The sequence below is a fragment of the Phalacrocorax aristotelis genome, chromosome 8 (genome assembly GCF_949628215.1).
Source record: "Phalacrocorax aristotelis chromosome 8, bGulAri2.1, whole genome shotgun sequence".
In the NCBI taxonomy this organism is placed as follows: domain Eukaryota; kingdom Metazoa; phylum Chordata; class Aves; order Suliformes; family Phalacrocoracidae; genus Phalacrocorax; species Phalacrocorax aristotelis.
Window position 1 is genome coordinate 41,106,340 of NC_134283.1, and position 26,692 is coordinate 41,133,031.

The window sequence follows — 26,692 nt, forward strand, 5'->3', positions numbered from 1 at the left end:
GGAGCCATGAGCCTTACGTGCAGGTTGCAAAGCTCTTTTTTAGTTGACAAGTCATTTTGCAATCACTGGAGGAAACATGGTAGAAAGGCGTGGAGTTTTATGATGGCCAAAATAAATATTTTGAGTTGCACAGGAAGGAGAAGCAGCCCAGGGCAGAAACCAACCCCGTGACCATCAGTGTTAGGATGTGCTTTAACAGTGGATCAGGATCTTTCTAGGTCAAACAACTGCTCTGCGCCTTGTCCCCTTTACCCCTTCCCCCCAACAACTCTGCCTGGCAAACGTACGAGTTGCGCTTTTTGTTTTTGTATGATTAGTTATTGACCAAAATATTTACTGGTGTCAGCAGAAAAGTATGTATGTTTTCTAACTAATGATATAGGAAGGCGTGTGAAAATAAGTTGACCTGTTACACTGTGAGTAGCTGGAAAGGGTAACCTTACTTCACTGCATCTGTTTTATTGGGCATAGGCTATTTTACATATAAAATCAAGACAGAATACAAAAAATGTGATGACTGACATTTACAGTAAAAAAATGTAAAAATGCATTTTGACCTATATTTGCACTAGCAGTTATCTCCGCTGTTTACGCATCCTCGTGGCTTCCCACCCCTAGTTAATTTGGAGGTGGCTCTGAGGGAAGGGTCAGTGCATGTGTGCTCTCTGTAGCTCTACATGCAGAAATTTATGCCATCAGAGATCCAAGAGCCTTAAAAAAATCCAGCATCGTAAAAGGCAGCTGAAGTCAGCTATTTCTTCTAAAGTATCTTGAGAGAGTTGGTCATACATAGTCCATTCCTCTTCTAAGGGGCTCCTTCCTTTTCAGTGTTTTTCCTCCTGGTAAGTAAGCTCTTCTGGCTTTCTCATTTCTCTGTTTCTTGTATCTCCATCAGAAAAAGACAAATATTTTCACTCCCTTTGCATAGTCCACAACTCATCCTATTTCAATCAGTTCAGCAACTCAGGATTTCTTAAAGAAACTAAGCACTGCAGGATCGAATTTAACACGATTAGGCTATCATCGGAAAAAAAAAAAGTACATCAACGCCCCCAAACTGAAAAGCATATTGACAAAAGACACATTTCCAAGACATGCTTTCCATAGGTATGTCTGATTGCAAAAAACACTACCTTATAAAGCAGATTATACAGTAAATTAACTGTGGTTCCTAATTTTTATATTTGTTCACATTTCTCCTTTGGTTTAAAGGGAAAAGAAAGTGTAGATTTTTTTACCCTGGGGTGCATTCAATTTTGTGTTGTGCGTGACACACGGATTACATTGCCTGTGTATTTATTTTTGTGCATACATAGTAAACGGATTTTGCATGGTAATTAACAGTGCTGCTAAACCTTTCATCGTTGTGAAGACTGAGCTTCAGGTTTTTTGGTCTGACACTTAAGTCGCTGTCAATAGAAATTAAATCTGTAAATTCAATTTTGCAGGGACCAGATGGACTGCCAGTAGCAGGATGTTGGCATAAGGTACGGTAATAATAATTGTATATCCTTGAGCGGACCCTGAGTAATATTTTTTTTGCTGCATGGTGATTGTTCGTACTGCTGCACTTCCTTTAAGCAACAGGCCATATGCCTGGCAGACATAACGCCATGCCTTGGGAGAGCAGGATTCCACCTAGCCTCCTGTCTTGTTCCCCACGGCTGTAGACTGGTGCTAGGAACACCGCTCCAAAAACTTGCTAAGCGTGAAAAATCTTTCTCAATATTGTCGGTAGCAATGCCTTTTTTTCAGGCTTGCTCCACCTCGGCTGCTATTATGGCCCAGGTAGTTTAGGAACCACTCACACAAACACTTGCACAACCCCGCAAAATGTGCTGGTGCGGCTCAGGCCGTACCCTCTAGCTGACAGTTCTACAGTGGGTTACCTCTTTGTCGCAGAGTTACAAAATGTTTGTTTCCAGACAAAGACTTATCTGCCATTGCAACTATAATCCACAACCGCTGCGCTGCTTTGGTGCTCGAAACAGTAAATCAGGGTGCACGTGGTCAGGTAATCCGTCCTGTCTCACGCACCCTGAACAGCCAGGGGTTGTAAGTGCTAGAGGCAGCTGTGCCAGGAGAATGATTTGAGACGTGTCCCCCCGTAAGATGAGCATTTGATCCAGACTTGTCAGAGGATCCTGTAACCTCATTCTCCGACACGGGTACGACACTGAAGCTGAGTGGAATTACTAACCCAGTTTCAAACACGTGGTATGTAGACACGGTTAATAGCAAGCGTGTTACTAACTGGCTGCAAACCCTCAGTTAGAATGTGAGCGCACCCATAGCATATAAAAGTTTTTAATTCTGTGGTAGGTCGTTTGGATGTCCTGTTAATATTAAAAGAAACCTGAATGCCAATCCTTTAATATTAACAGTAAGATTAGTAAGTGTAATGAATGGAGCATTTCTCTGATTAAAATGTTTGTTTGTGTGTTCTTTTTCAGTGATCTCTAAGCATGAAGCACAATGTGTAAATAATGTGATATATTTTGATCTTTTTAATTTTTGTATAAAAAAAGGAAAAAAAAACTTTCAACAGTAATATATTGACCTTTTTTTATACTGGATTCTGTCATTTACGGACTTTGAAAATACTGTAAAGCTCCCAAACCCGTAAGACACGCATGATAACATCAGGATTTGATAAAGGTACCAATGACAGTAACGGGGAATGAACAGTGTTCACTGCTGATGTTGCTGCATGAACTAACAGTACTGGGACAGCGTGTTGCCTAGTGTGCCTTATCGCATGAAGGAGGGAAAAATCCCTATCCTATTTTGGCTCTCAACTCTGTATTTGCATTGCACATGCACATTAAAAGGGTGAAAAAAACTGGCTGAAAACAAAGAAGAAAAGGATGCAGCCCTAGAACTGAAAGAAGCTGCTGTATACCGTCTGGTCAAACAAGAGAAAGACTTGCAACTTGCAGAGGAAACAAAGCCAAGCTCCATTCATTGCTACCTGCTGTCGACATGATGGAAATAGCAGTTCTTTGGCTAAACAGAACAACCTTGACTACCTGTGGTTATTCCTACTACTATCAAGAAAAGCTTTTTTTTTTTTCTGAAGAGGAAGCACCTCTGGGTCCTGTTCTGGGGTCTGTGGCTGAAGATACGCAAGCGTTTTGTTACTGTCGAACCCCAATTCCCCAAGAAACCTCCACTGCAGAATTTCAGAACACAAAAACCTAGTAAAATACTTTGAGTAGAGAGCTGCAGAACAGGGAGGGCTCTGCTGAAGTCTTTTCTTAAACAACAGAGCACATAATGTTGCTGTTGGGTTTCCCAAAACTTGGGAGTTTGGAGTATTTAATTGTCTTGGTTTGTAGCGTTCATTTGCATTTGATTTTTCTTGGTTTATGTGGTTTTCATTGTAAATTCTGTAACACTGCACACGCCTCTTGTCTTCTTCCTTCTCTCCCCCATTTTGGTCTCTTTCTTTAAATTATCTCATCTCAGGCACATCCCATGCAGAGCAGGGTAATGAATAAAAGGAGGATTATGATTTTGATATCTGCATATGGCATTAAGGGAGGTCAATTAAAATTAAAAATTTTCAAACTATTCCACTGTTCCCGTTTTTAAAGATGTTGAAAAAATAGAGACTGTGCAGTAAAAAAGCCCTTAAAAAACTATTTCAGGCTTACAGCCAAGTCTGTTCAGCTTACAATGGAGATCAAGAGGCAATCAGATTCCTTTACAGGGAGGAGATGCTTTATATTAACAAGTTTTTAAATTGAACAGCGAAAGATGTACAAATACCCATCCAACTGGTGGAAGCTGAAGCTACACAAAATCAAATAAAGCAAGCCATGGATTTTTAATGGTGAGACTGGTTAATCCTAACCAGACCAGTGATGCAACCACCATCACTTCAATGCCTTTTTGATTTAACAGATCATTTCTGGAGGAAATACTTTGGCCCAATACAAGGTGCTCGGCTGTGTAGGAGTCTTAGGTGAAATTAAGAGCCTGACCATGATATCAAACCAGATGATACAAGGGCTCTTTCTGGCCTTAATCTTAGAGACTACAGAAGGGAGTCATTTGTGGTGTATTGCGTAGATCTGAACTCTGTTAGGTCCTTGTTCCGCTGCATTTCTTACGGCAGCTACTGCCAGAGAGGACTTGAGAGAGGGATGCGACCGTCCGGGCGCAATCTGTCCTGTACAAGCTGACCTAGCGCTAAGGTAGTTCTTGCTCCAGTATTCTGAAGAACAGTAGGAACATGCTCAGTGCTCCAGGCAGGTAGGGTGACGTTTGACTGATGTCTGTGAGTTCTCATCTCTGACTGGGTCCCAGTTGTCCTTGAGCTTATCCTTTTAGTCACTGGGAGCATTTGTTATCTGCTGGTAAATGCTGAAATGGCCACCTAGCTTGGTAGGTGTGGACGCAAAAGACTCATGGCTGTAGGCAGTGAACTTTTGTTACCTGTCTTTGTTAGCTGCTTAGGGTCTACACCTACACATCACTTGCTTTGTGGCTATACTTTGCATCTCTACCAGTTATGGGCCATTTTCTTGGTCACCATATAGATTAAATCCATGTAAATTCAGATCAACTAACAAATCAAGAAACACGAATTATGTAACTCAAAACAGCAATGAAAATGTATTTTATTTACTTCCATTTCATGTTGTTAGCTATCACTTTTTGTGAAGGGGTTTTTAAAGGCATAAGGAGCAATTGAACAAGCTCCCACTGGCTTTTAGTGCTTTTGAAAAACCCCTTTACTGTCCCAAATTAAAGCTAAAAATCTTCTGTGGAAGGTTGAAGGCATATCTCTCATTGATGTCACTGGGAAGAAGATCTGTAATTGTTCCCTTAATGTACAGTTGCTCTTCCCATCTCCCCCAGTCATCTCCAAACTAAAAGCAATTCACTACTCCAAACCACACTGTGGGCTTCTACGCTCAAAATCCTGCACGTGCCCTGTTCATGGAACCTCTACTGCTATCAATGAGAGTTCAGTCCCCAGAATGACTGCAGAAAGCACAAGAATCTGGAAGTGTCCACAAACAATCTACAATGCAGATAGAAAAGTCTCGTTTTACATACGCTGGCAAAAACTAAACAGCTTTCTATCTAGCTCCTACTTGAAGAAGTTTGGTATCACTGAAGCTACAAGACAAGCTAACCTCCAAAGCTTATGAAATTATATTAAAATTTATATTTTCTCTGAGGAAATACCCCGAAGTCCTATTATCTTCAGGTAAACAAGTCAGTATTCCGTCTTCAACTTGTGGAATATCCAGTGCTTGTAGGCATCAACTGTGACCACTGCCAGGCCTGCAAAACATTGATACAGAATACCAGAATAGTGCTTTACCTATTGCTCTAATCGCTCCACATGGCAGCCTTCCCCCTCCCAACAGAGCCTCTGTTGCCACAGAACCCAAGACATTTGCTCGTAACGGAGGAAGAGAGCTCATTTTGAGTTGACTAAACATCTTAAACCATGCCGAGGTGCAGCCTGACCAGTCGCGGCATTTCCATGCTGGTCAAGGAGGAAGGCTAGAATTATCTTCCTACCACAGGACCGTGGCTGGTATCCACACCCATCAGCGCTACCACCTCAGCTGCCAAACCTTTTAGTGATCATCTTTGAAAATTCCTAGGCAAATGTCCTCTCCACATAGTTTTATTCTGCATCCTGAACATGGCGAGTCCAGCACATACACAGGAGATCCATCTATGCACCTGTAGCAAGTCTGGTATGTTCAGGATGCCCGACTTATTGCACACGTACCGATCAGCAGCCTGTGTGCAGTAGCTTCTCTGGACTTCTGCCGCTCTCATTTCCATTAGAAATGCTGGCGGGTACGGATCCTGCTGTATACAGCACCTGTTGCCACTTTGGCTGCGAGGAACTGATCAGTAGAGCTCCATGGATCTGCTGGTGGTATGTGTACTGTACCAACCCCTTCCGTCACCAGAGCAGCTGAGACCTATGGAAAGCAGAGCTCCCAGGAACAGGGCGAGGTACGGCTCCCCAGGCACGGCTGCTGGGGGGGGCTGTGGTTGTGATCTGCACTTGAAGTCCTTCCTGGTCCCCCACAGAGATCAGTGCATTTGGTCTTTATATTCTGAACTCAGTGTTCCTTATCGATTTTATCTCGCCAAGCGTATTTGGCCTTTATATTCTGAACTCAGCGTTCCTCATTGATCGTTTCATGCAGATCAACAGCCTGTAATAGAGGAACTGTTGATTTTTTTTATTGATTGCACAGCGTCTAAAGGAAAATCTGTTTAGACATCCATGTGCTTTCCACACACGTGCATTTAGAAGAGTAGGTTGTTAAATCTGAAGTTGTTTCAGAGCAGTCATGATCTTATTGGGAAGAGTTAAAGAAAGATGTGCTTGCTTTGCTCAGCAAATTCATGCCAGATCAGTTGATTATTTTATCTTTCCATATGAAAATGTTTATGTGGGGCTTTTTGAATACCTTGAGTTTGCAAATAGCCCATGAAGATAAATTTTACTTTTAGGTAGTATTGGCAGTCTCACTCAAAACTCAGCCGCTCACAAAGCACCGTGCATTTTTTCCCCCTACGAAACCGCTCTGATTTTTTTCTGGTTTGAGAGAATGTAAGATTGCTTTACATTAATTCAGAAATGCAGCTATAAGTTACCACTAGATGTCAGTAGCAATAAAGACGATTGACAGGGAGGCTGCTAATGCTTATGAAATGTAGGTCAGTCTGAGACTGAGGAATTGATTTATCTTGATCACCAAAATATGTAGCATGTTAGCGTCATGGATTCGTCAGTAGACATTTTGGATAACACAAGTTACTGATCTTAGGGGAATCTGAAGCCCAGCCAAATTTATGTTTTATCTTTGTTTTCTAGTTTACAAAACACAATTCCTTAGTTTAATTTCACTGACCGTGAAAGCATGGTGATTTCCATTATGTTAACATAACCACATCTGCTTGCTGCCCAGGAGCAGAGGAGAAGCAACTTTCTTCAAGGCTTGTTCTATTCAAAATTGTAGCTAACCACCATCTTTTCAGTAACTACCAGCATCCTCTCTCTAACGTACTGTACCCTGAACAGTCTGGGAAGTAAAGTTCCCAAACTGAGTCCTAAGAACTCACTTAAAATCCCTAAAAAGTTTTTCAGCCACAAAGCTCTGCAGGCAGAGCTAAATTGCCACAAGATGTGGCAAATGCATCACGTGTGACTAACGCTAGAGCTGCTGGTTGCTGTGGTTGCGGCGGTCCTGGCCCCTAGTGCTCCCACAGCGGTGATGCTGCACCGACTGTACGCAGGGGGAGCGCTCCTTAAAGCTTGGGGGGGGAATGGACTTTGGGAGGAAGGGAACATGGCCAAATCACGCCCATGTCCAACTCCAGTTCAGTGCTGAAAGAGTGCTGGCAGCTCAAGAGGCTCCTTGCCAGAGTGTGAGCCTGATGATTTGGCCTGTGCTGATGGGGCAGGTGAGATTAATTAGAGTTTTGCAGCTGAATTGTGGGCTTGGCCAGTGAATTCAGGAATATTTCTCTGGGTTATGAAACAGGTGGCAGAGAAGACCTGGTCTGACTCCAAACTGAAACTGTGTCCAAGCCTTAATACATTGGATTTTAGTTTTGGGGGTTTTTTTGTTTTGTTTTGTTTTTTTTTTAATCAAGACATTGCCACATGCTTTGGTTTATTCTCATGGAGGGAGTCGCCTTTCTTGTACACACTGCTTCTAACACTTGCTGTATATATAATGGTGATGAATTTATTTCCGTATGGAATTTTCTCCTCTATATTTAAAAATAAGAATGTTTCTTCTAACAATAAGAGACTTTCTGATGTGTTTTCTTTTTAGAAAACTAATAGATGAAATATTTAGGTGAATTTTAGTCTTCTGTAATTTCAAAAATTTAGCATCTGAAATCCTTAAGCAAACCAGCAAAACGTGTGAGGTTTCAGCAGCTCAAGACATCCTATGCAACGATGAAAAGTAATCCGTGGAGAATGACACAGGTTATTACTCATGGTTTTAGGACTGTTATAGTAACTCACTACCGGGGAAGCATGTTTGTAATGACCAAGGCTTTCATGCCAGAAAGCCTGTGCTCTAGTTTGCTACTTTCTTCTCTTCCCCCCGCGTGCAAGCTCGGTGTCCCCGTTCAGCTGCTGTTACTCAGCACAACTGCGTTGGCTGTAGCAGCGCAGAACTAGATTACACCAGCAAAGATTTCAGTCTGCAGTGTTTACTACCTCGCCAGCCCACAGCTCAGAATGAATCTGTGACTTTTTATACGTAGCACATGGCTTTGCAATCAGCCAAATATAGTGGACTCTTGGGCCATAATGACAGAACTCACCCATTTTTAATGCATAGCTTAATTAAAATATTAAGATGCCAGAAATTGCCAGCTTTATCGTAATGGTAAATAACCATCCTTGGTCAATGTAACTGTGCCTTATTAGCCTGTAAATTTAGGACGCATTATAAAGCAGTAGAGCTTAGGTTTCCTGGTCATTGAATACTGATTCAATGCTGCCCTCTAGAGGAGATCTTTTTTTAATAGAAAAATTTTATGCTAGGACAAATTTTATGCAAATTTTATGCCATGATACTGTCCCTTAATTGATGGCACACATAGGGATGAGCACACCAGACCCCTTTTGCATAACTGTATGGTTTGAATACATATTTGTCAAACACCTAGATAAAAATTTTAATATTTTTCCAAATCTGGTATTTCTTTCTTGGGAAATACCATCATATTCTCTCTTCTTTTGGTTTTTTTTAGTCCCATTATTGCCCAGCAACTTAAAGCGTTATACAAATAAAATCTTCCTGTGGTAGTTTCCATTAACCAAAACGTGACCGTTTTCCATTAACCTGTCAAGTTTCCATTTTTAAATTTCAGAGCATGGAAGATTTATTTTCTTTACTGACAACAGATTTCTATTTAAGATATGCAAAAAATATTAATAACAACAAACAATAAAAATATAAGAATTCAAATGTTCCCGAACCACTTATCCTGGACAAATACTGTATGTATCTGGCTGAATTCAGTGAGTTTGCACTAGCATAGCTAGGAGTGTCCTCAGGAGGTATCCAAGGGAGGTGTAGAAGCTTGGTACTGCTTTATTTCATTTGAAGCTCCTAAGTTTTACCTGATAAGTATCTGCTGACATACTTAGTATAAGTAGCACATCCAGCCTTCCTGTTGTTTAACCAGGAAAATTTTCAACCAAGAGGTGATGTATTTGGATAGATTTCAAGAGGCCTAAGACACTTTAGCTTGCCAAGGCAATCCCTGTGGCATATACTGACCTTGGCACCCTTACAGGGCAGCATTTATGTAAGAATATTTCTTGGACCCTTTTGCAATAGTGACTAAAAAAGAGGGGGGGGGGGGGGGGGAGAACATCTGGTTGCTCCAGTTAGTCCAGTCCCACTTACTGGAGTCACCTGCCTTTTAATTGCGTCCCTGGCACTGCAGTGAACCTGACCATAATTAGTACAGCTTGAAATACTTCACAGCTCCACTTTGGGAAATCTATTGCAGACTGAAGCAAACCAGTGAGTAAAAAATCCACTTCCTAAACTTTGTTTTCCTCGATTATTGTTAAGATTTGTAAGCTAAAAATTACTTCTAGTGTTTTCACGTCCCCAGGTGATCTACAGCAACTTTTCCGTATGCTTGTGTACCATTAGATGGCACAACAAAAGGGATGTCTAACTGTTGTGTAATCTACAGATAAAGTAAGTGCCGAAAACCTGTCACTTAGAAATGAATGGAAGAAGGACTTAATAGATTGTATGGCTCTGTACTACTGTAGAAAGCCGGGGGGGAAACCACAGGAAAGCTGGGAAACATGAGTTTTCAATACATAAGCAGTGGCATTATTGACAACAGAGCTGAATAAGAAATACATTATTAACATTTGCGGTTTTCCTATGTTTTAGGACAACAATCAATCCCTGTTCGCTAAGTTCTGGTAGAAGTTGCCTCATAGTTGCGTAGTTTCGTGGAACAGTCGGCTCACTTGTGTGTCTGTGTGTGGTTTCTTATATAATGTAGGTATTAATGAAGAGCAAGTTAAAATGCATGTGTGCCAACTGTAAACGACACTAATAGCGCTTGCTGCTTTTTTATATGCTGTTAAACACTGCATTGTATGCTTAACTTTGAAAAGTGCATTTTACGTGGATGTTATTAAGTACATCCATGGGTGCATATCAAACTTGTATTTCTGCAATTACATAAAAAAATTAGGACCTGGTTTTGCAAAGCAAAAGCACCCACATTACCCACTGAATTTCCAAATTAAGCAAAAGAGGTAGCGAATTGCCATCAGCTAGAATGAGAGCTGGAGCCCTGCTGTGTTTGCTGGTTAGTTTCCTAGACGGAGCGCAGTTTTATAGACAATTTCATAAGGTAGCAACTTTTTGAGCTACTACTTGGGGTTCTTTTTTCTGGTATCTTAAAAAACAATCAAAAATACTCCATATGATGAATATTGAGCACAAAATACCACAGTCAAAACTGAAAGCCACCTGCTCTGATGCATTAAATTACTGATATAGAAATATTTTCAAACTGGCTTTTTATGGTAGCATTTCTGAAACAACATAATTTGAGAAACTATACCTGCTGGTATTTACAATCTGAATTAAGAACTCACTTATTTTTATACAGTTTTAGAAAAATACATGCAATGTGTGCTTTATCTGTCCGTATTTGTTTCGAAATTATGCCGATAGGGCTTAATCCTCCACCATGTTATGCAAGTGTCCCTTATTTATGTGAGTGGTTGCATCACTCCACTAAGGTTGTTCAGAGGAGAAAGGGCTATTCGCGCATGTGTGCAGCTTGGACACCTTGCGAAAATTAGTTTTGTTTTGAATGTATTTACATGGTATTTTATACAAAGCTGACTAAATCTCTGTAAAATGTATCACCTTTAAAAAGAAATATCCATAGATATTAAAAATACAGAAAATGTACTTAACTCTATTTGCAAACTCTGTGATTTTTTAATCGTGTACGTGCCATGAAAGGTATTCTATTTACTAATTTCCTTGGGGAACAACTACTTTTAAAATGAAGGCATTAATAACAGTATTTCTTATCCATTGTTTTAACGTGTTAAAAATGGTATTAATTAGTACAGCATCATGTATTTCTAGTTTAAAGCTGTCATGGAGCGTATATTAGCTTAAGACTTCCAAAAATACTTTTTCTTGTGCTTTCTGTAATAAAAGCAATGACTAGATTTTTTAAAAATGGTCTCTCTGTACAGATTGCTTTTACAATTGTGTGAATATGTATAATGAACTCTGCATTTGTAACCAAGAATAAACTTTCCAAACTGTAAATGTTCAGGTTGTTATTATAAATAGCTACTAAATATCTTAACCAGACAAGAGTTCAAATAAAGATTAACAGCCATTATTAATTTTCCTTCCACTGTCTTTTGTTACTTAAAACCTGACTATTATGAAACAACTGAGTCTGACTTTCTAAATTCAATTTAAGTTAAAGTGCATAGCAATTTGGTCTTGGATTCTCCGTATTACCCAAAACTTAAATTGTGCCTGTGTTTATCAAATACCGCAACCAGAGATGATTATTCGTGGGTATATCTACTTAGCAACAAAGTTCACCAGGTATGTAGTTTTATAAGGGTCTGCTCCATTTTCTAGAGTCATTTTAATGGATGTTGTCAGTTTAAAACAAAAGAATGTGAACATGTACCTGGAAGGAAAAAAAATCTGGTGTATTTTAGAATGAAGCCTGACAAGTTTATTAACTCAGTTATGGAATACAACACCCCCAGTGGCTGAGGACTCAATCCATCCCAGAACATCCTGTCTTGTTCTTTATCTTCCTATTTTTCTTCAAGTAATTCTAATCAAACAGGAATGGAGGAATGACATTCTAATCTGATGATAGCATTTCCTCTTCTGCTCCTAACTATTGCCTATCCCAGGACTGACCTGGTAGTCAGTCAGGTCTACCTAGCTGTCACCGACTGAACATGAGAGTACAACAATATAAATGCTTTGCTTTAAGTAAACAGTGAAGTACGTGTTGAGCGATTAATACAGTTTTAACACTAAGGCTACCACATCATATCATTTTCAACTGTAAAATAAACTTCCTCAATATGCAAGTATTTCACAAGAGAGTGTTATGATACAGCTGTAATAATAATGATCCGGAAGAGCCCTCAAAAACATGCCATTACCTTTGATGCACCTGGTAACTGTGATCTGGGGCCGTATGCCACCACCAGGAGGTATTTTCTGCCAGCAACTTTGCAGAACCCCAGCGGATGCAGCCTCTCCCCCGTTTGTGCTATGGGACCTCGGCGACTAAGTCACCACTTAAGAGTCCAGCCTCACAGCCAGAGGAGCCTGAAAGCACTGGTGAGTTACTGTCCTACCCCTTGTGAACATAGCTTGCCTAAAGCTATGTTTTGGATGTTGACTGGGAGCAGCTGGGAGGTCAGGAGCCAGGCTCCTAGGATGAAGGAGGTGCACGCAGCGCTGTGACAGTACACAGACACCCGTGTGACGCCTGCATCCCTGTGCAGCTTCTGCTAAACGCCACGGCAAGGCCGGTTCCCCCGCAGCTGCGGGGTAGCCGGTACCGCTGCACTTGCTGCCCGCGGGGAGGCGGTGCCGGGGCAGCGCGGCAGCCCGCCGCTGCCCGCAGGGGGAGCCGCGCTGGCGGGGCGGGCCCGGCCGTCCCGGCCCACCCCATCCCCGCCCCGGCCCGGCCGGGCCGCCCTCCGAGGGCGCCGGCACCGCCCCGGCCCGGGCGCCTCGGCGGCGGTGAGAGCGGCCATGAGGCCGGCGCAGCGCTCCCGGCAGGAGACCCTGGCCCTGCGGCGGCAGCTCATCGGGTAAGTGCTGCGGCCGGGAAGGAGGAGGAGGCGGCAGCGCCGCCGCCCCCCGGGGCCGGGAGAGCCCCGCCGCCGGGCGTCTGGAGGGCCGCGTCCCGCCGGCCCCGGCCCCGGCCTCGGCCTGGCCCCTGGCCCGGGGCCTCTCCCCGCACCTCGGCGGGTTCTGGCGGCTCCGAGCCCGGCGCTCGGGCACCGCGCCTGAGCCCGGGGCTGAAGCAACCGAGTTCCTGCCGCGCCGGAATATTAGGTTTAAACTAGCAACATCGCGGGGAAAAGTCGGCGCTGTTAGCGTGCAAAGCCTGGGTTCGCTGGGGTAATTATAACCCCCGCCTCCTTAGGAAGTATGAACCTAAAGTAGACGACCCGCATGATGCCTAGCGTGGCTGTTTGAACTTTAAACTGCTTAGCCAGCATTTCCGATCAGCTTAGCCGAGCGCACGAGCTGGAGCGGGACTAGCGCACCTGCGGAGGTGCCCGCGGCTCAGCAGCGCGGCCGCCGGGCCCTGCTGGGCGGGGCAGCGGCTCTGCCTGACCTCGTGGCACGGCCTGTCTCGGAGAGGCTTCTTGTTGCACCAAAAATGTGACAGAATTAACATGTGTCTGCCCAGTTTGACAGCAGAGTACGAGACTCAATGCCAAACTGCCTACTACCGGTGTTGCTTCAGCTGACCTGAAAAAATTCTTACTTCTGTAGATAGCTGCCCGGAATGGTAGCAGAACTGTTATAGTTAACTATGGACTGCTTTCATAGTCTAACATATATATACACACGTGTGTGTATGTATATCTGCAAAACCAAGGCTACTTTAATCTTCCTGTTTTATTAATCCAGAGCTTGCACAAACCTAAGGAATACCACTTTGTATTTAATCTTTTTGTAACTAACTGACCGATGTGCCGTGCCACTGGGACCAAAGACCCAGCCTCCGCAAGTGCTGGCGTAGCATCTGTTGAGCAGCCAGGATAAGCTTACCAAAAACCTGACTGTTTTACTATTCTACTGCCAGCTCACGCAGAAAGCATAGGATTCCTCATTTTATGAGAAAATGAGAAATTAAAAAAATCATTTCTCATTTTATTTGTTGTCTTTTGTTGTTTATTTGACAATGATTTTGTATTTATGGTCAAAATATTTTATTTTTATATAAGCAGTCTTTTACTAAATGAAGCATGAAAGTTCAGCATTGCCCTTCAGCGTCAAATCTCTTCAAGTCCTACTTAGGCAGACACACATTTCACTTTTACTTCTTTGGCAATTTACTTAACAGGTGAAACAAAACACACTTAAGTGGACCCAGCCTTATAAAATCACTCGAGGTTTCAGCTAAGATTAGGGAAGCTCTATTCGATGTAACCATCACCCACACTGTGCTATCTGGAAAATCAGGATCTTAGCAAGAATATAATAAAAAAACGATCACAAGGTGAGAGAAAGGCACTAAAGAGGGTTTCAAGAACATGAAGGGCAGACAGCATAGACAGCAAGAGACTGTAGTTAAGATTGGATGGAACTAGAGGTTAAGTAAGTCAGTCCTGTCTGTATGCTGCGGTTAGATTCCTAGTGAAGGATTTTTCAGTTCTGGAGTGTATTTTTCCCCTGAAAGTCTTAACAAAATCAGACCCGATGTAGAGCACAAGGTCTGTTCCCAGGCTTTGGTTTAGGACCCAGAACTAGTATGACCGCATGTGCTGGTGAACGGGAAATGTCTTTCTCTTGATTAACTGACATGAAAATATTACCAGCAGAATAAACTATGCAACGTTTAGAATTCACTAATATTTATTTTGCTTTCTGGTGCTTGCCTTAGCTCTTCTTGCAAGCTGTTTTTTTCTAACGATCCGGTGAAGATCGTGAAGGCAAAAGGCCAGTATATGTATGATGAAAATGGAAGACGGTACCTTGACTGCATAAATAATGTTGCTCACGGTAAGTTAAAAGTCACGTTATTTGATACCATGTTTTTCTAAGCAGAACAAGGAACAATTGGTACTTTTTACCATTGTTGCATTATGTTGGGGGAGGGGTTGATTAATTGTGAAGTGGAAAAAACCTCTCTTGAACTTATTGTTTGGGAAATTACGGTTCATATTTGAATTTCTGTGTGCATAAATGTGCTTTCCAGACTTGCTTCCTCTTCCATCTCCCTAGAAACATATTTATCTAAAATTTACATGTTTGGTTTTTTTTTTCCGTGAAAGCTCAAGTAAAGCACCTAACTCAATTAAAGCACTAACAAATGGCTTGACAATTTGTTGTATTTGTAGAAGTTACTGCTACGGGTGCTGCTCAGTGTGGTGCCTTATTTGTATATTAGGCAGTAGCTGTTTCTTTCTTAGTGTTTGGAATCTCTCTGAACAGTCAGTGTTGTCCCTAGCACTGCAGCAGGGTAATAGTTCTTTGCTGGTAAAGCTTACCTGCACCTACCCAAACCCCTACCCAAATTATTCAAATGTCTAAATCCAAATACCAAATTAGATGCTACTTGTTTTAGCATATCAATTGCCAATATTCAACTATAAACCACGAAATACAGTAATTTCAAACTTTCTGAACAAAAAAAAGTTTTAAGTGAAAGCTTTCATGCCGTGCCGACATCGTCTTCTGCTGACAATATCAGTAAAGCCCCACTGATGAAATACAGTCATCAGCGATGACAGCTCTGTACTAACAGAGCAAGCTAAGGGTTAAGTCCGTAAGCGTTTGTTAACGAACACCATGCGTAACATGGAAGGACTCTCAAACCACTCTCCACACTCTCTTGCAGTTGGACACTGTCACCCTGATATAGTAAAAGCAGCCCATGAACAAAATCAGGTGTTGAATACAAATTCTCGTTATCTTCATGACAACTTGGTCGATTATGCAGAGAGACTTTCAAAAACACTACCTGAGAAGTTATGCGTCTTTTACTTTTTGAATTCAGGGTAAGTGAAGTACATTAGAATGGATGCTCTGTTTTTACTGGTTACACACAGACAAGTAAAATACTTCGTTATCTACAGTCAACTGCATGATCTGGTGCAGATGACTAGGTACTGACAGAAAACATCATTTGCGGGCTTTGTTTTTGAAGAAACTATGGTCTCTTTTAGAATTTCAGTGACTCTTAGGTTCACATTTAGCAAGCGCTCTGTCAGGGAAAAAAAACTTGCACTTTAAGGGCTTTATTCTGTTTATAAGGGCTTGGACTACAAAATATTAAAGTAAATATTTACATTATTGGTTCCTGATCTGACTCGTCTTCTGAATTGGGAATTACTTCTATTACAAAAATTAAATATAACAATGCATATGTCTGCTGGGGGGGTGGAGGGGGGGTGTTCCCAAGCAAACTACAGCTTTTGGGGGGGGGGGACGACCACACACACACACACAAAAAACCACACACAACACCACCACCAAAACCTGTTTCCAAAGTAGTTTCTGTACTCTAGCTTTTTAAGATTGATTCTGTTCTGGTGAACAGTCAGTCCCACCTAATGGGTGCTGATCACTAAGGGATCTGTGAGTAACATGCGTCAAGTGCTGCCTGTCTGCTGCAGACACAAACAGCGTTGCAGGGGAGGTCAGAATTTCAAAACTCAAGACATCCGCAATTAAACACCTAATGAATTTTTCAATTGTAGATCTGAAGCTAATGACCTTGCCCTAAGATTGGCACGACAATATACAAAACATGAAGATGTTATAGTTTTAGACCAGTAAGTATATTGGCAATTTTATCTACTGTGGGGTACAAAGCTCAGTTTTGGTCTGTGTCAGAGCATTCCTGAAAACCTGTTGAGGTAGAAAGACTGTAACCAGGAAGTTGAGGGAAGTATTTTTTCCCCTCTGGTCAGTATTTATGACACCAGGCCAGAAAACTGTGTTCAGGTTGGGCTCTCTAGTACCCAACAGACATTAACATACTGGAAGGAGGCCAGCAGTGGCCTGCCACGATGGGTAGGGAGCCGCAAGAGGTTAGGAAAATCGGATTTGTTCGGCTGTAAGAGACAGCTAGAGGGAGATCTTACTCTTAACTACAGCTGTCTAGTGGTAAGGAGTGAAAAAGATGGAGCCAGGCCTGAAGGCATACAGTGACAGGAAAAAAGACAATGGATGTAAGTTGAGACCTGAGGAACTCTGATGAGACATAGGGAAAAAACACTTTTTACCATGAAGGTGGTCAAATATTAAAATGGGGTGCCCAGAGAGACTGGAAACTGTTGTTGGAGGGTATTGAGAAATAGGCCAGACACATCCCTTCAGTTGTTCTGCAGTTTTGTAACACTGCTCATGACCTGCATGACTGCGATTCTAGCTGCTGGCCCTGGCAAACCAGTGACAAGAAGTACAATGCCTCTGCACCCCCTATATTCAGATGAACAAAAAAATCCCAATACAACTAAGCTGACTAATAGAAATCTCAGGGCTTTTCTCAACTTAGGTGTGACTGTATTCCCACCAAGTGCCAGAGCCTAGCTGCTCTTTAGCTATCAGTAATGCTAATCCTAAAGAACTCTTGATACTGAGGAAATTACTGTTTAGTTTTGCTAATTGTTTTTTAAGTGCTTACCATGGACATCTGACATCCTTGATTGACATAAGCCCATATAAATTCAGAAATCTAGAAGGACAAAAGGAATGGGTCCACGTGGTATGTACTCCAGCCTGTAACTATCAACTACTTGTCAATTTAATGGTCTTATTTAATATATACTGAATACAGAATACTGCTCCTTTGCATAGGCTCCTGTTCCAGACACTTATCGAGGACTTTATAGAGAAGACCATGAAGATTCAGTAACAGCCTATGCTAATGAAGTGAAAAATATTATTGAGCAAGCACATAATAGAGGCAGAAAGGTAAAACGTGATTTCCTTACCCACCTGTTTTGCCTTAGAAATGAGCATGGCTGACTGTCAGTGCCATTCAGCATTACTGAGCTAAGTGGTACAGACTTATCAAAAAGCAAGTACCACATAATCACACAAGAACCCCCTAAAGACAAAGAGCTTCCCAGTTGTTAACAGAATTTCTACAACTTTCTGTATTGGTTTCAAAACATTACATGCTATATATGTTTCAGATTGCTGCATTTATTGTTGAATCTCTGCCAAGCGTGGGTGGTCAAATCATTCCACCAGCAGGCTACTTTCAGAAGGTTGCAGAGTAAGTGGTCATTCGTTATCTTAACTTTTGAAATTTGACATACTTGCTCAATAGAGATAATAAAGAATTTCTCTGTCTGCTGCAGCACATAGCTTGATAGGCAGGAAACGGCCTATGCTTTCGTGTTAGAACATAAATTTTCTATGGTAAAGATCTGCTTTTAAACACATGATATAGAATATAGGCCTGTACAAGTTTGTTTCCTGGACAGTTGCAAAGTAATGCTTTTGGCACCTTCTTAAACATTAACTATTACGTTATTTTTCCCCGTAAGAGACAACAAAATCTATTGTGTTACAGGCACGTGCACAAGGCAGGAGGTGTATTTATTGCTGACGAAATTCAAGTTGGCTTTGGCAGGGTTGGCAAGCACTTTTGGGCATTCCAGCTTCAAGGAGAAGATTTTATACCTGATATTGTCACTATGGGGAAACCAATAGGAAATGGGCACCCTATTGCCTGTGTAGCAACAACAAAAGAAATTGCAGAAGCATTTGCAGCCACAGGAGTAGAATATTTTAATACAGTAAGTATTAAAAGTTGACCAAACTCTTTAGGCTCCTCTAGAGGAGCCCAAGAGCAGCATTTTTATTAATCTTTATCACCTACACAGTTAACTGTTCATATTATTTTTATCTTTCTAGTACATAACTTTACTGGCTCCATTTGATATACATGGCATTATGCTCATGTCACTTTCAGTGACAAAATTACATATTTCTTCCCTTTTCCTGGCTATGTGTGTTCTTTTCCTGAACTCAGTTTGGAGGAAACCCTGTTTCATGTGCAATTGGATTAGCTGTGTTAGATGTGATTGAGAAGGAACACCTTCAGGCTCACGCCACTGAAGTAGGAAACTTCTTGATGAAGCTACTCAAGGAGCAGAAAATCAAGCATCCCATCATTGGTGATGTCAGGTATCAGTGCCTTATTTACATTTTCAGCTGCTTTATGTTTGGTTCAGACAGTCAAACAACTCAGTCCAGCTGATGTGGTTTTAAGAAATACATTAAATCTGTTTTCAGCAAAAATCAACAGCCTGCTGTACATCAAATTAAAACAAACTTGAGCTTGCAGTCTGATGTATTTTGCCACTCTAGGCCAATACTACTTTATTGATTAATTAGTTGCTAAAGGAATTCACTTTCCTGTTTAAACTCTTACTTCAAGTGCACAAAGAACATTGTTAATGAGCTGGATGGAAATATATGTTTAACATCAGTCCCATGCTGGCATTCTGAGCAGGCAGAAGTCTGTACTTTATTATTACATTTCTTCTGAACAGCCATACCTTTTCTGTCAGTAGCCAAGCATCAGGTAGTTCTCATGCAGTAAAGGTTTGGTCTCACAAAAACCTTTCTCAATTTTTTAGTTCACTTGCAGTTCCTTCCTCTGACACAGAATTACTGTTTATTTCTTTTAAAGGGGTTCTGGCTTATTCATTGGAGTGGACTTAATCAAGGATCAAGCAGAAAGGACCCCAGCTACAGCAGAAGCAGAGTATCTGGTAACAAGGTACAAGGGACAATCATGTAGTCCCTCAATGTGCGAGGCAAGCGCACAATTACAAAGTAGCCTCACCACTCAATAGTTGTTAAAATATAGCAAACTGGCAGAAAAATAAATCAGTCAGTTTAGAAAGGCATTGTCTTGACAGCCTGCATGCTGATGCTTTTAAGTTTTTCTGAACTATACGCAAAGGTAAACATAATTCTTTGAATTGCTCTTTCCAGGCTTAAGGAAGAATATATTCTACTGAGTACTGATGGGCCAGGAAGAAATGTGCTTAAATTCAAGCCTCCAATGTGCTTCAGTATGGAGGATGCAAAATTAGTTGTGGACACAATTGACAAACTACTAACAGGTAGTACAGATGGAAACTGTCTTGCTGCTGAACTGCCTTAAAGTCAATGCTGAGCCTCCTTCTCAGAAGTGCTAAAACAGAGTCAAGGTGGTAGATGCTGAGCCCATAGGAAAATGAGTCTTAGTTAATGCAAGTTTAGCCTTCGGTTCTGAATTGTTCTGTTTTGAAGTTCTCTAACAAAACTATTTACTCCACAGGTGCATATGATTTTTAAAATAGTTTTGCTTTGGCAGAGGTTGAAATATTTACCCATCTGAATAAGGGAAATGGTAAACACTATCAACGTCATTCTTGACCACCATAATCTGTGCGCGTTTGCCACTTTGGCTTTTTACACACCTTCTGCACGCTCAATATTAACCAAGTTAGTCCAAAAACTTGTCTCAAAGTCATGGGTTTGCTAAATTGTTACTTATTTTCTCTCCAGCTATGGAAAAAGAATGTCTGAACGAAGAGAAAACATCCACTTGTTCTACCTGAGTAGGTATTTCTCTATATTCCTCCTTTACTATTTAAGAGGCACGGTTTCTAAATACAACTTTACAAACACTGTCACCAGCAGTAGAGGAGGACCAAGTTTCCTGAGATGCTTTTGCTTGAAATTAGTTTGCAGGAATTTCTGGCAGTCTGGAAGCATGGACCAGAGTTGTGTACATCCGGCATTCACAGCTACCTTCTTCTCAGTCTGACACTTCCAGTAACACTATGTGTTCATTTGTTTGGAGTCTAGGTCCAGCATGTCCCAGAAATGCCTACCTTTAGAGCATGCTATGCTTGTCTCAGAAGCTTTAAGAGTGACTGGTTTTAACCCTTGGCATACAAATGACTTGCACGCCAAGACAAAAACATAGCTTTTATGCTAGCTGCTCAGTGCCTTAGGTCTCCAGACAGAAGCTGTCCCAGCTGCATAACTACTTCTCAGCAAGCCTCCCCTTACCTGCCCTTAAGGGCAGGAACCCTGTATACTACATGCCACAATTTGGGAACCTCCAATTAACGCTAACAGCTTTATGAAGAGCTGTAAGCAAAACAGGACTTTCACTACTATAGCTCCAGTTTCACCTAACAGCTGGCTTTGAAGTAGTATTGCCTTATCTTCGCTTGAGCATTTTTCACTACTTTGTAGGATCACTTTAGGTTCATGGCTGTTACCTCATGCTTAAGCATCAGTTTACCCCGATACTCATAAGTTTGTGGACATTCAGTAAGACTGAGTCTTGTTAAGTCTCCCAAGCCTTGTAGATCTCTGTATCTGTTGAGGTCCCCTTATAGCTTGCTTACGGAGAACATCTAGCTGCAGCTTATTTTGCCACATACTCACGAGCACAGTGTACACTTACAGTTAACACCTCAGTAACAACACCCTTTGGTACACTTAGCCCTTCTTCAACCTACTCTGACTATAAGACAACCAGGTGGGTGGGTTGGTTTGCTTTTTAACAAAGGGCCCAGTAAAACTCTAGGCACCTGGACAGGAACATAGCTCACGTAATCAGTGGTGGCCTCAGCCACCATGCTGGATTCACAGTGCTATGGCCCTGAGCTAAGGAGAAACATGCTTTTAGTTCAGTGCAACATTAGTCTAGCAGGCATGAGAAAAATGTGTTAATATTTTATTTAGCAAGTTAATGGAAAGACATACAGCTGCTTGTACTACTTATTCTTGAGAACAGAATGATTACTCAACAGTGCCAGTTTAACTCAGAGGCCTAATGACTTAATGTGCTTGTCTGCAATCTAAACTAAGCAAGAAAAATGCCTTTATTTTCTACAGGAAACCAAGAATGCAAAAAGCTTCTTACTAAGCAGAGTACTAGCATGACACTTACATATAATGTAAGCGAAAATGCGCCAATGAAGTAGATTCCTTTTAATGATGCTTTTACAAAAAAAAAAAAGCATAACATTATTTCTTTTCATAGGTTTCAAACAATGTTCAAGATCTACTACGAAACATTCTTCTACTAAAATAATGCACATTTAATCTTCATCCTAACATGCCTTAGACCAGATAAATTACCTCTGATTTTACTGTTTTCAATTATCTTGTTATTGGTAAAAGCTTTAGGAGAAATAAATTTTACAAGAGCTTGTTTCAACTCTGGCAGAAGTGTGGAATTGGCTTTGATTTAAAACAGCATATCTAAAACTGAATATAAAGGAATATATTTCTAGTAGCTATTATAAACTACATCTAAGTTCATGCTCCTTCAGATTATGACTTTTTGAAAGATCAGATGAGCCAATGGGTTGGGTTTTTTTTTTAATATCTGCTGCTACCAATGCAAACGCCATTCTAGCTGCCAGTACAGAGTCCTACCCCAGGGTCCTCTGACCAGTTTCAGTAGCCAGTTTCGTAACACAGTCCCTAGTAGCACTATATCCAACCAACCATCTCAGTGACCAGATTAAGTCAAAAACTTCAGTCCCAGGTTCATAACATCAAATGCACGAGGAACAGCCAGCTGAGGGCCACAGCTCCCAAACCAGTTCTTACAAAATATTCTGTCCTCAAGAAATATCCAAGTAGGATTAGTAAATTAAGAGTACATTACAGCCATAAGCAACAACCTTGCATACATGCCCTTGGCTTTCACCAGGCAACTGCATGTTCTTTATATCACAAACTTTTCATGCAAAGAAAAAAGGGAAAACAGCTCTGCATTTAAGTTCCAGTATCCTCAATTTCTCCTTAAGGCCACATCACCTGTCAAGGAAGCATTACCTGAGAACCCACTTCCTAAAAGCACCAACGTAACAGCCAGCCGACAAACTATTGCTAACACACTAGCCAGAAATACTGCAGCAGTATGGTCCTGATACTATGCAAACTCCCTACTGGGAGGGCAAACTGTTTGCTAGAAAAATATTCTGCTACCCCTTACTTCATAAGAAAACAAGTAAAAGGCTACAATAGAGTAAAGCATTTCAAGTTTAAATCTTGAGACAGTAATACTTAAATACTGTGCTCCTGTTTCAGCAGTCTGAAATTTTTTTTAATTTGCAAGCTGGGCATTAGGTTACATATTCCAGCTGTAAAGTCATCATGTCAACTACCAGATTTAAAGTCTGCTGCATCTTTTTTATCCTCAAGATCTCCACGTAATCTCAGGAAGGTCTTACAGACTTCTAACTTTACAGCACGTTTTTCTTTCCAAGGACAGCCAGCAGGGAGCAGCATATTATAGTCCCTGCAGGAATAGCTGCACCCCTTATTAAAAAAAGTGAAAAAGTCACCACTAACATTTGTTTACATCTTGTCTTAGTTACCTGGTTTGATTCCACTTCTGTTTCCCATTTGTTCAAACAGAATTTATTACAAGAAAAGAATTGTCAGATTGTTAGCTTTAAAAGGAAAATAAAAATCAAATTGATTACTGCAACAAAGATTAGAAGTCTACTTTGTGCAGCAGCACTTGCTACTTATTTATAAACCTGAGATTGGGATTATGCTGCAGCAGGACAGGCAAATCACATTATAGTCATTGCCTTAGAATAGTGGTATGCTAGTCAAAAAAGGAGACCATATTTCTAGCTGGTCACTCATCTCTACAGGAAGAGCTGCCTCTTTAGAGGCAGTTTTGTTGTTTTTCCTCCCACTTTAGTGGAAGTTCTTTAGCCTTTTTTGATACACAAAAAGGCTGCAAAAATTCAGACTGCATTGGTAACTCAATGTCTAACTTGACTTTCAAGGCAGGTATACATACTGTTATGAACTTGTAGAAAAGTCTCAAGACTCAAGACGATGAAACATGAAGGAAGAGCAGCTACACCTTTTAGCTTCCTCCTGCAATGCTATCTAGGCTCCCAAGCCCTACCTGAAACCTATGCCTCTGGCTCCTCCTAGCAGAGCCCTACAATGTGGACAAACAGTTATGCTGAGCCTCAGTACTTGTCTAGAACATGAGCCACCAGCACAGCCTCCACAACAGCTGGGGCTTTCCACCTGAGTTCTCTTCTATAATCTCCAGGCAGAAGTGACTGCAGTTTTTAGCTGCCACTTAACTGCAAGTGAGCACAACTACCAATACAGCCTTCTAGTTTTTAGATTAAAAAAACATTTTATCACAACTCTTCATCTATCAAGGTACTGCCACGAACTAATTTCTGGAAACAGTATACTGGCATTTTACTAATACATAAGCTGAAGAATGGCACAAGACACTAGATTACGCCTTTTTTATTTCAAAAGCTAGGATAGCTTCAATATCCATGTCATGGTGAATCAGAACACATGTAAAATACCTTACAATACATTAGATTCCAAAAAGGTACCAAAAAGTACAGTAAAATTAACACTTCCATTACAGGAAATGTATGACACAAAAACAATACAAAATAAAAAGGTGGAAAGTGACACTGGTTCCCTAAGATGCATCTCATTCTGTACAACTGGAGTAATGCAGAGTCCATAGTTAACTCCAAGAGGCAGTCCCTAGATGCAGAGCTGCAGCTTTAAGCAGACCCTCAAAATCTGTTTCAGTTTAACCTATTAATAAAATCATTAATTAATATCTTCAGCAAGGCTGAAATTTACACACCACACTGTCTAGACAACTAGTTATCTGTAAGTATTAAACATGTAAAACATTTCCAGGGAGCTCTTCCAAGTAAGATGCACATTTAACAGGCCATAGAAATTTATTGTAAAGTTAAATTTGGTACAGAACTGAAATATCCATCTACAGCATTGTATACAAAACCTATGCAGTCATTTTCCAAAAGAGACCGTGCCACTGCATACCTGAATAAGTTTGATCAATATGGCTTGTAGTTATTCTGATGACCACCACGTCTTGGTGTCTTCCCATAATTTGCACTGCCTTGACCTATGAACAAGAAAACAAATGCATTAAACTGCTAATTAGTTACGCTTGCTTATACCCAATACAGTTCTCTTTACTTACTGTAATCATAGCCTGGTCCATATCCATAATACCCATATCCTGAATAATCATAGCCTCCATAGCCACCATAACCTTGCTGATAGCCGTATCCTTGATTCCCATAACCCTGGTTCCAGTAATTGCCATAACCTTGATTCCAATTTTGACTTTGAGCTATAGAAGGGAAAACCATCCACAAAATCCCATTTTAGTACACACAACTTATTTAGAATGTGTCCATACTAAAGTAGTGTGTGTAGTACTTACCGCCGCCTCTTCCACCTCTGCCTCTTCCTCCATAGCTACCTCTTCCTCCACCACTACTGAACTGTTGCTGCTGGTATACTTCTTTTGGCTGTGCTACCTTAATCTCGCACTGAAAATAAGAAAACAAGGAAGAGTGTGTGTATACTATCTTACAGCAGCAGCACCCAAACTATTCACTTAGGAAAGCCAGAGGTTACTCTTGAGGCAAAGGAGGTATACATGCTGTGTTCAGTCACATGAGCAGGACTAATGCATATCCAGAAGCATCTGATTTATTGTGCCACCTGGGCAAAGGTAAGCCACTGCTGCCCATTCAAAGCAGGCCACTGCTTTCAGAGAACTTCATACTGCGTATTCCCTAACCACCAACTTCCCCGTGGAAGAGAAAGGTTAGTCATTATTGCCCATACAAAGTAGGCCACTGCTTTCAGAGGATTTTTGTAGTGCTACTTCCCTGCCACCAACTTCCCCATGGAAGAGAAAGGTTGGTCATTATTGCCCCTACAAAGTAGGCCACTGCTTTCAGAGTGTTTTAATACTACCTACTCTCTGCTATAGTCTCTCCCATGGAACAGGTGCTGAGGCCACCTCAGCATAGCCACCACTCCTGTAGGAGCCACAAGGCTGCTGCCCTTTATCCTAGCACAACCTCCAAGACAAGGCTGTTGCTACTGGACCGCACTTCCCTGAGCCGCACAGAATGACCAAACCTCTGACAAATTCACCGTAAGGAGTTTTCCTGGCAACCTTTGTACAGTTCATATACCAGGCATCTGTGCTGGACTGTACAGTACACCTACCAACACTTGAAATCATTACTCAAATACTAAGAACAGCTAAAATCACCCAGAATTGACATTTTTAAAACAGGTTCCTAAGCTGCAGTTCAAGCTGTCAGCTAGCTTCCTAGTTCCCAAATCTATGCACAGTCTGAGAGGAAAGCTACTACTGCTGTGAAAGGAACAATTCCCTACGATAGCAGCACCTGAGCAAGCCTGGCTTGGAATTCTTCACCACAAGAGCTTTAAGGTAACCTTTTTATAGGTTAATATTTTATGCTCTTTTTATAATCTATGACACTAAAACAAGCCATAGTTATGAGACCCAGATATGATCGCTCAGCTCCCTTCACACACCAGCATTCATCTCTCTTGAAAACAAACTTCAACAACAGTGTCTTGACAGCTACCAGTGCATTAGGTTTGCCAAAGTTTATTCTCAGCTGTCAAGACCAGTCTTTCTTTAACAACAATCTAAGTCACTCTGTCAGATAGTATGCCCAGAACTAACAGGGCTTTAAAGTTCACTTATAGGCAGCAGTGGCCATGGAGCAAAGGGCGGGCACCTCCAGCCAGCACGCATCATTTGCCTCCAGTCCTCTTTAACGCATGAGCCTCTGTTAGCTGTTCCCACAGATTAGCACTGTCAGCTGTTCAGAGCATCTCACACCACTTTAACAGTAGTTCACTTAACCAGCTGACCAGGTACAAGTTGCCATAAGCATATGTTTACTCTCTGGATCCTTGTATTGGGTTTACATGACAAGGCTTTGGTAGCAGAGAGGGCTGCAGGGGCAGGGGGAGTGCTTCTGAGACAAAACACCCAAAGCTGCCCCCATGTCAGACAGAGCCGGTTTCAGCCAGCT

General features: G+C 41.4%; 2 protein-coding genes across 14 annotated transcripts in view; one reads left to right on the plus strand and one right to left on the minus strand.

The window, feature by feature from the left end:
- Positions 1-421: 421 nt before the first annotated feature.
- The window catches only part of HNRNPAB (heterogeneous nuclear ribonucleoprotein A/B), a 31,397-nt gene continuing 5,126 nt past the window's right edge, over positions 422-26,692 (minus strand). The window contains exons 6-9 of one of the 10 annotated variants that reach the window (XM_075102832.1): positions 25,048-25,156; positions 24,802-24,954; positions 24,639-24,723; positions 422-886 (exon numbers count right to left, since the gene is read on the minus strand). In XM_075102832.1, the coding sequence (XP_074958933.1) occupies positions 24,653-24,723; positions 24,802-24,954; positions 25,048-25,156 (333 nt within the window). In that variant the 3' untranslated portion in view covers positions 422-886; positions 24,639-24,652. Of the gene's footprint in view, positions 990-2,478; positions 5,299-24,058; positions 24,384-24,516; positions 24,724-24,801; positions 24,955-25,047; positions 25,157-26,692 lie in introns of those variants that run through there. The other 9 variants (XM_075102833.1, XM_075102830.1, XM_075102831.1 and 6 more) reach the window with 9 other exon arrangements.
- On the plus strand, positions 12,766-21,998 carry PHYKPL (5-phosphohydroxy-L-lysine phospho-lyase). Of its 4 annotated transcripts, none has more exons than XM_075102826.1 (13): positions 12,766-12,877; positions 14,686-14,804; positions 15,643-15,802; positions 16,505-16,579; positions 17,406-17,514; positions 17,607-17,723; positions 17,948-18,030; positions 18,331-18,556; positions 18,793-18,947; positions 19,456-19,545; positions 19,764-19,894; positions 20,322-20,378; positions 21,817-21,998. In XM_075102826.1, the coding sequence occupies exons 1-12, from the start codon at positions 12,819-12,821 to the stop codon at positions 20,372-20,374; spliced, it is 1,377 nt and encodes a 458-aa protein (XP_074958927.1). In that variant the 5' UTR covers positions 12,766-12,818; the 3' UTR covers positions 20,375-20,378; positions 21,817-21,998. The 4 variants fall into 4 exon arrangements, with proteins under 4 accessions (XP_074958927.1, XP_074958925.1, XP_074958929.1 ...); XM_075102824.1 differs by having other exon boundaries at positions 12,767-12,877; positions 20,322-20,374; XM_075102828.1 differs by having other exon boundaries at positions 12,768-12,877; positions 17,427-17,514.